This window comes from Pangasianodon hypophthalmus, chromosome 5 (genome assembly GCF_027358585.1).
Source record: "Pangasianodon hypophthalmus isolate fPanHyp1 chromosome 5, fPanHyp1.pri, whole genome shotgun sequence".
Taxonomy (NCBI): domain Eukaryota; kingdom Metazoa; phylum Chordata; class Actinopteri; order Siluriformes; family Pangasiidae; genus Pangasianodon; species Pangasianodon hypophthalmus.
The window spans coordinates 3,415,254-3,424,867 of NC_069714.1; the positions used below are offsets into that span (position 1 = coordinate 3,415,254).

Here is a 9,614-nt window from a genome sequence, read left to right on the forward strand (position 1 = left end):
CATCATCTCATGCAAAGTTATAATAGTTGAGTTTATAATAATATTTTATGATGTATATACTGTAGTAGCCAGCACCCATACATAATTATTGATGTACATAAAGTTGAGGCCAAAAGTTTACACTCACGCAGGCTAAAGACATTCGAACTCTTTCACAACTACCATACATTTCAGCTGTCCTGCTAGAAGACCCAGTTCCGACTTTCTAGCTGATGTCTTGAGGCGTGGCTTCAGTATTTCTAAATAGTCCTTCTTCCTCATGATGCCATCTGAAATGCACCAGTCGCTTTCCAGCAAAACACTTCCACAACTTGATGCTGCCACCACCATGCTTCACAGTTGGGATGATGTTCACCCTCACTCATGTTTTTGAACTTCTTTTGTTATCTGGCTGATTTCCTGTGTTTGTGCTCTCCTTAGCTGCTTCTCTCCTTAGTTGCTTGGCATATGTTTCCCTGAGAAGTCTTTATCATTGTTATGTTTTTCCTGTCATAGCCTTGTCTAGATTTTGGATTGTTTTGCTAGTGCACTATGTGCACTCCCAGTTAACGCCTAATTATGACAATTGGCCAATCAGAAGCTTCTAAAAATCATCACGTCTTTACATTCTGGAATCTTCCAGCCTGTTTAAAGAGACAGTCAGCGTGCTGTACGCAAACTTGTGACCCACTGGGAATTAAAGCTGAAATAAATCTGTCTCTAATCAATTGTTTTAAAATGAGCTCTGATGCGAACAAAGTAGTTGCTCTAATTGACGTGTCAAAAGAAACGTATGGTAAAATGAAATGTGTGAATTTGTGAAAAAAGAGACTGAGTATCTTTAGGTGTATGTAAATGTTAGGCCTCAAATGTATCATCAATGATATTTAAGCTATATTAATCATATACAGGAAAAGCGATCTGTCACCATGTTTCTGTGGTTATTTTAAGATTCCTTTCTCATCATAGCCACAAAATGCCAATGGTGTGTGTTTTTTAACATATGTTTTTTAAGTTTCATATTTTTCGTTTCAGTATTTGGAATTGAAACATGGAATTAATGTTTGTATTTCAGTTTTTGGAAAAAAAATTTAGATCAACCCTGGTCCAGTAAACCTTAAGCAAATGTGCCTCCTATTTCTGCAAGTGTGTTATGTGGCATGTATTATATTTTAACTAGAAGCTGTTCATATGTAGTATGATTAATGTAGAAGGGTTTTACTTTTCTCCACTGCAGATTACAGAGCGGGAGCTGAAGCCTGGAGGAGCTGGTGTCCCAGTGTGTGAGAAAAATAAGAAGGAGTACATTGAGCGCATGGTGAAGTGGCGCATTGAGAGAGGTGTGGCTCAGCAGACGGAGAGCCTGGTGCGAGGCTTCTATGAGGTAGAACATCACCTTCGAATATGACACTAGTGTTGATATCATGCTGCCACATGTGAAATTAATCACATTCTGCAAAATATTAGCAAATGAAAGATTTACTGCGTGAAATTTTATGACATTTCTGGTATTTATGACAATTTGCCTAGATTTAAAAAAATATATATATATAGCTGTTACGAAGACTTCTGCGAAGTGTAAGAAAGTGATAGTGAAAGTGAAATTTCATGAAACTTGCTCCTGACTTTTAAGATGTTATCACTTACTCGTGGCTGTGCAGGTTGTGGACGTGCGGCTGGTCTCTGTGTTTGATGCCCGTGAACTGGAGCTTGTCATTGCTGGAACTGCAGAAATCGACCTGGCTGACTGGAGAAACAACACAGAGTATCGAGGCGGTAGGAATTATTGTATTTCAGCAGGAGAAAAGTGAGATTATTAGAAAAGAGTAGAAATAAGTAGAGCATAAAAGTAAAGTATTACATTTTTATGGAATTTACCTGATTGTAGGTAACCTGAGAATATCGATATTTGCATAAAGGCAATTAATCACAGAATATTCTTTAAAAAAAAAAAACATCTGCAATTTCAAATATCTTAAATGTTAATGGCTTTGTAATGCAATGGAACAGCTGATTAGGTTATTTTGCATTGGCATTTTCTAACAAAACAGTTCTTTCTCTGAAGGTTATCATGATGGTCACATTGTGATCCGATGGTTCTGGGCGGCGGTGGAGCGTTTCAACAACGAGCAGAGACTGAGACTTCTTCAGGTACACCAGACCAGAGCTGATGTCCTTGCTAAATTGGACTGTACATGTTTTTCTTTTTCTGTAGTGTTACTTTGTGGTTGTGACACTTCCTGACCCCAAGTGAAAATAATTAACATTGTTGGATTTTTTGTGCAGTTTGTCACAGGCACTTCGAGTGTTCCCTATGAAGGCTTCGCCTCTCTCCGGGGGAGCAACGGACCACGTCGCTTCTGCGTCGAGAAATGGGGCAAAGTTACTTCCCTTCCAAGGTACTCCTGGGAGTCTAGGGATTATGATTATTACATTTAAGCTCATTTCACTGGTCGAAGCAATGTCAGTTCCTGCTAAAATCCAATCTGAAGCAAAGAGACTGTAATAAAGAGTAAGTTTGGAATAAGACTACAGACTAAGACTGCTGTAGGAACTACAGCATTTCCTACAACACAAGTAACCTGATAAAACCCTCTTTATGGCATTTGAGCAGTATCTTTAATAAAGAATGTGAAAAAATGACCAACCTGAGCGTGCAGAGCTGTGTCTGCGAGCGTGATCTTGATGCCATGCACACACACACAAAGCTATTTATGTGCACTTCAGCTCTGTGAGCACTGAGACATATGCATGTTCCTTCCCCTTGCTCACCAGCATCTACGCTTTCTTTGTGAGTCAAGGGGCAGTTCATGGCACCTTGCTCTCAGTTTTAATGACCACATTTATAATGACACTGGTCTGCACGCTCAGGTCGGTCGCTCTATCACTCTCTGTTAAACATACTATATAAAACATCATAACATCTTCCATAAAACTCAAAACAAACAGAGCTATATTTAATTAACTATGACGTCCCTGATAAATACCAAGTATGTTACTCATTTTGGTATCAGTATTGGTATTGATTAAGGGGTGTAAGGATACATTGTGACACGATGCGAAAATGTGATGTTCATTGTGGAAATGTGTGATATCAGCATTCTATTAAGAATGCAGTGCAATTGCAGTGTTTTACCAATTACCAATCTGCGCATCCGACAGAGTTAAAATATGTAGAGAGCATGTTGGGTCACATGATTGTGTTCTATCATGGAGAGCCTGCGCAATCATCTGCATTTGTGAAGTGACTGATAGCCTGATAGCTCCGGATTACAACGAACAACACGCATTATATGTTATACAGTTACACAACCACAGTATAACAGTTACAACCACAGTATAACGCTGCCATCTACAGTGCCCATGAAGGAGGCAGTGGAATTCGGACATTTTAGCCGACTTTGGAGCTCCATTTCTTTCAGCTGATCATTTCTCAAAACGGATCAGACACTTTCTTTGTTTAATCAAAGTTTTTAGGGCGGGATTTATAAATTTATTTATTTATTTTTAAGATATGGTAAACCTGTAGTACATATTCTTTACTATATTATACCTCTGTTCATAAAAAAATTCATTTATTTATTTTTGTAGAGACAAAAATACACATTGTTTTGCACTGTTTATTATACAAAATAAAAAAGGAGTCTTTTCAGTCGTAATTTTTCTTAATTTAAAATTTGTTAAAATTTTCTGGGAATCAAATTTAATCAAATCTTGAAAGCAGCATCATGAATTTAACTGAATCAAATCGAACTAACCGGGGTGTATCATTACACCCCTAGTATTGATGAGTACCAAAAATACTCATACTTAATCTGAAAAATGAGATAGATGCATCCCTAAAGATAATATAATTTAACAGCTATCGGCCAGCATTTCTGAATGGAATGTTTGCTTTTTCTCTGCTATTACTTATTTGTAACAATAAACTTTATGTTCCCCTTTTTTGAAAAGTGGAACTTTATGTTCCACTTTTTTGATTTGACACCTAAAGCAAGCTCTTCTAATCTGCTGATAAAATAATAAATAGTTGGCTTAGCCAATATATTATGTTCAAAATCATCACTGTTTTTTTTTTCATGTGTGTGTGTCCACAGGGCTCACACCTGCTTTAACCGTTTGGATCTTCCCCCATACCACTCCTTCTCCATGCTTTATGAGAAGGTGCTCACTGCTGTGGAGGAAACGAGCACGTTTGGTCTAGAGTGAGGCTTCTGCACAGTCTCTCCTCAGTGATCGTTTATCGTGTTCTTCAAAATCTGAAACCTTTTTTGCCTTTTATTCTGTACCCCAATCCTTATCTCCAGTCTTAATAATGGCCTTGTTTCCTGGACCCCTTTTTTCCTCTGCTATGAAACCAGGATTATGTGACTAAAGCATGACAGCTCTTTCTGGGACCTTCTGGGTCTTCAAACACACACAAACATATGCTGAATGCATTAGATACTGAGCAGGAACATAAACACTTCACTAGTCTTTAATACAGAAATTCCTTCTTACAAGCAAACAAAGGCTACTAACATGGAAAATAACAGTTACACTAAAATCCTCTGTAAGCATACACAGTATTTTCACCCACTTCACCAGAGAGAAAACACAATATACCACACCCACAATATACAAAATAAACTGATGGATATACTGTATGTACATTTCTCACATTACACCGATGAATGATTTGTGTTACAGCGAGTCGATCAGCGTTGTTGTAATTGTAGAGCATGTTCCTCATCTTAACAGAGAGAAGCTTTCATTTAAAGATGAAATCTCGAGTGTAAGAGAGATGAGGAATTTAACACACTTTTGTGGATAGTGTGTGTGTTCTCATATTTATTTTACTGTTGTGGGTTAGTGGGGAGGAATCTGTGCAATATTTCATTGCAATTATTCTAGACACATTTTGAACTGCTTGTAATAAATGACCTTTGTAGAATATGATAAAATGATGAGAGAACCTGTAATTACCTGCTGATTTCACATAGCTTGATCTGTCTAATGAAAAACAATGAGCGAAGATTTACTTCCACAGAGCGAATCTGGTGAATTCACGTCAGAATGGAATGCCACCCACCTTGAAACATAATCGCTTCAGCTTTATTGCATTTGCCGCATGTGCTGCCTCAAACGAGCCAAAACCAAATGTCAAGGACGTCATTGCATGTTGTTACAGACTTATCTTGATCACATTGCAATCCAGCAGCACTACATTACAACACAAAGAAGCAGCATGCCATAATGAAATACAATCACAGTACAATCAGTCCTCTCACAATTTTGGGGCGTGGCTGAGGTTACATAGTTTCACAGAAGGATGTCTCAGACAGCTGCTAGAACTTAAACATGTTTTGCCAGTGACTGTGAGCTCCTGCACTTTTGTAAGAAATGGGTTGTTAAATTCTTCTCTAACTTCTTCACAGACATTTGAAGTTTGCTTGACAAGCAGTGAACTGCAGGCTAACTTGTGCTCCTGGTGCAGCAGGCAGTGTTGGTTCTGGATAATTGAAGGACTGTGATTGGACAGTAATTCTGTTATGTTTTGGCATGTCTCCTCCATTGCTAACTGAAAAGCAGAAGACTGGAACAAGCTACACTATGTGGCCAAAAGTTTATGGACACCTGACCATCACACTTATTTGAACATCCCATTCCAGATTTCGTCCTCCTTTGCTGTTATAATAAGCTCCACTCTTCTGGGAAGGCTTTCCACTAGATGTTGGAGCGTGGCTGTGGGGATTTGTGATCATTCAGCTACAAGAGCATTAGTGAGATCAGGCACTGATGTTGGTGAGGAGGTCTGGGGTTCAGTCGGTGTTCCAGTTCATCCCAAAGGTGTTCAGTGGGGTTGAGGTCAGGGCTCTGTGCAGGACATTCGAGTTCTTCCACTCCAACCTTCACACACCATGTCTTCATGGAGCTCGCTTTGTGCACAGGGGCATTGTCATGCAGGAACAGGTTTGAGCCTACAGCATACAAAAACATTCTAGACAATTGTGTGCTTCAGACTTTGTGGCAACAGTTTGGGAAAGAACACATATGGGTGTCATGGTCAACATACTTTTGGCCATATATTGTACTTAAAGGAAAACTCCACCCTGAATCACATGAAATATGTTTACATTGAAATATTTATGACATGCTTAGTAATTCTGGTGCTAATTTGTTGGTTGGTGCTGTATTTATTTTTTTCCTATGAGAATTCAGTGGTTGTTTGCCACGCTGATATCACAGGCTGACTCGCTAACATAGTTCCAGTGGTGTTTAATAAACAATCTTAACCATAAGGAATAACTTATAAATCAGGTTTTGCTTTTAGCTCCTAAAAACAAAAGAGCAAGAGCTTCTTATCTCATTGACCATTTTCTAGCAACATTCAACATCATATTAATGATTCATTACGACTCCACCACTCCAGTGTAGAAGTAGTGGAGACATTGATGCAAGTACTGGACTCAGAGTCCCAGAACGCAGTGACACGGTTAGGCTGAGTTACAGCAGAGACTCGGCTTGGCTAGTTTGCGATCTATGAGATGACGAGTGCGATGCCACTGTTGAGGAGGTGAGAGTGCTTGACAGGCTGAAGGACTAAAGCGCCACTGCATTGCTCTCTTTAGATAGACGTGAAGTGAGGGCACCACTGTCAATAAATAATCAAACAGCATTGTGGGTAATGTAGAAAACCAAAGCAAAAACATAGTTGAAAAAGTTTAAACCAAAAAAGTCAACTCCATTTATTCCTAAAATGTTGATATACAAGTTATTCAGGGAGGATTTTTCCTTTAAAGTTGTCACCGTAAGAGTTTTGCAGAATGAATTCAATACAGCTGAGTTCAGGTTTTATTGTTAAATAGTAAATCCCTGCTCATTGTTTCTCAGTAAAGAGATTAAGTGTTGTGAAAATGGTATAATAAAGGTTTGGCTTTTCATTTTGGCATTTTTGCATCGGACATTTTTAAATCGTACTGATTGTATTTAAATGTGGCACAGATCTCATGCTATATTTAATGCACACTCACACAGGCTAATATTTTCCAATATTTTTCATATCCTAATGCTGAAGCTGCATGTCACTGTGTCTCCTGAGCCACTTTTAACATCACATTTATTGTGTCCACCATGAGATTAATGGCAGTATTATAGTTGTAAATTGTTAATCTGTGGTTTGTGGTTCAGAGAGGAAAGCAGCATTGCTTAAGCGGCCTTTGGATGATGTCAGAGGGAGACGTTTTTCTAAAAACCTCACAGTATTGGAAGTAACGAAGGCCACTTTTCCACATCCTGCTCTGAGATATAAGGGAGGAATATGGTTCTATAAGGCATCTATTAGAGTATATTAAATTAAAATATAAATTGAATTAACTGGAAACAGAGAAAACTGACGACACAGTACTGGGGAATAAGCATTGCAAATATCAAGCTGAAGATAATGATAGAAGTTTAGTGTGCTTTGTTCAAGGCTACGACTCAGTGATAGGGAATACCTAGGAGCTGCTACGTGGACTAAAAACCATATTATTACCATACTTTGTTTTCCTGTTGGCCAAAGATTCATAATTCATCACTATTTGTAGAGCTTGCATCTGTTAGGACAAATCAAATTCAAAAATAAATATCTGAATAATGAATATTTAATTGTAAAGGAAGTGCTAAGGGAAGCAACACAAACACACAAAGAACACAAAGTAAAATGGCATCTGGCAGTTTGAATTTAACATAAAGTCAGTCATTTTAAGAATATTTTTCTTTAGGTACAATTACATACAATTTACATACAACATACAGCGACATCATCCAGAGGCCTGTGTAAACCCCGTCATCCAGGGGCCAACAATCTCAATGCTGACAGTTAGGTGCAGGAAAAAAGTTCCTTTTCCTCATGAACTGGTTTGCAGAAATGGGACATTGTGTCTATTGTATTGCTCCCCACCTCCAATCCACACATCTGCATCTCTACACAAAGATTTTTATGATTTGTCTCCACTTCTTATATGTTCCCGAAACAGCAGTGCTCTTTTTCTCTGTATAAACTGATCTATGGTTAAACTAATGCATGCAGGGTCTTAAAATGCAGTACCTGAGTTTGACCCTTAGGTGTCATAGCTTGTTATTGCATGCTGGAAGTAGTGACCCGACGCTGGTCCTGATTAGTTTTACTTGCATGAGGAGTTGCTGTTAACAAAGGATGGGGTTAAAGAAGAAAAAAAAATCACCTATCTCATGTTCACCTGTTTTGATTTTGATTTACCGAAGTTAAAGACTGTACATGGAGGTCTGTAGCACCTGCTAACAATTTGGTGAAACTGAGATCATGCATGTTGTTCACAATCATGTCCATGTTTGTATATAGTTGTATTATATGGATGCCTGTCTTGTTTCAAAATATATTTTGCACTGAATGTACCAAATGTTTGGGGGCTAGGGTGGTCTTTTTTTGTGTTTACTTGTGTACCTGTTTGTGTGTACCTACATTTTTAGAGGTAAAGACAGCACTGAGCTGCTGTTTAGTTCTAATTTAGCTCTAATTGCAGATAAACATGGTATATTTGACATGAGTATAACCATAGACAAGGCCATTACAGGACCAAAGGTGCACTGTCCAATCAGAATGAACTTTCTTCTCTCTCATCCAATCAGAGCAAGTGGAGCTTTAGTCACTCAGCCAATGAAATTAAAGTCTCCTAATTCCTGTAGATGGAAGGAAATTAGAAACTCAACAGTCAAAACACAACTCATTTATTTCTCCATTATAGTCTTGTGATGGCAAGTTTTGAGCAACAAACACCTTGGTTTTTAAATTCTAAATCATCTCTTTTACCTGTGTGACTACAGGAAGTTATTATTATTATTGTGTTTACATTTAGCTTGGTGGCTTTTATAGTTACTTGGCAGAGGGATTTATGGTAAATTCTGTCCTTTACTTTCTGGAATTTTCCAAACTTCTGCTATCACACACAAAAAATACAACTGCTATCATTTTTATAACGGTGGAGTTCATAAGAAAATCCTTTAGGTGAAGCACACAAAAAATCCCAGTCAGATAATAGAAACTGAAAAAATTCCCCTCAAGAAGAACACGCTCTTACTAAAGTCATTACCAAGAACTGTTTCAATTTCATTAGCTCTGAAAGACCAGTATGCACTTTCTCACTAATACAGGGTGAATATGCACTCACCGTCCACTTTAATAGGAACACCTGCTCATTCATGCAATTATCCAATCAGGCAGTCATGTGGAGAATTTAGTGCAATGCATAAAATCATGCAGATACAGAAGAGTTTCAGATAATGTTGACATTAAAAACATCAGAATGGAGAAAAATGTGATCTCAGTGACTGGGCTGGTATTTCAGAAACTGCTGATCTCTGGGATTTTCACACAAAACAGTCGAGTTTACACAGAATAGTGAAAAAAAAAACTAAAACAAAAAAACATCCAGTGAATGTCAGTTCTGCAGACAGAAGCACCTTGTTGATGTCAGAGGTCAGAGGAGAATGGCCAGATTTCCTGTTTAAGCTGACAGGAAGGCTATGATCATTTAAATAGCCACTCTTTACAGCCGTGGTAATCAGAAAAGCATCTCAGAACGCATAGCAATTCAAACTTTACATTAGCAGAATACCACATCATGTCTTCACAT

At 38.1% G+C, this 9,614-nt stretch overlaps 1 protein-coding gene and 1 long non-coding RNA gene across 3 annotated transcripts in view; one reads left to right on the top strand and one right to left on the bottom strand.

Annotated features, from left to right (window-relative positions):
* hecw2a (HECT, C2 and WW domain containing E3 ubiquitin protein ligase 2a) overlaps positions 1-8,381 on the top strand; it is a 41,504-nt gene extending 33,123 nt beyond the window's left edge. For both annotated transcript variants that reach the window (XM_034304883.2, XM_034304882.2), the window contains exons 26-30: positions 1,217-1,363; positions 1,641-1,755; positions 2,045-2,130; positions 2,266-2,378; positions 4,077-8,381. In XM_034304883.2, coding sequence (XP_034160774.2) covers positions 1,217-1,363; positions 1,641-1,755; positions 2,045-2,130; positions 2,266-2,378; positions 4,077-4,188 — 573 coding nt within the window. In that variant the 3' untranslated portion in view covers positions 4,189-8,381. The remainder of the gene's footprint in view (positions 1-1,216; positions 1,364-1,640; positions 1,756-2,044; positions 2,131-2,265; positions 2,379-4,076) is intronic.
* LOC117597440 (uncharacterized) lies at positions 1,292-5,179 on the bottom strand. The gene is made up of 3 exons (XR_004578280.2): positions 5,051-5,179; positions 1,627-1,726; positions 1,292-1,432 (listed from the first exon to the last, which is right to left on the bottom strand). It is a non-coding gene; the product is annotated as an uncharacterized LOC117597440 (long non-coding RNA).
* Positions 8,382-9,614: the final 1,233 nt, after the last annotated feature.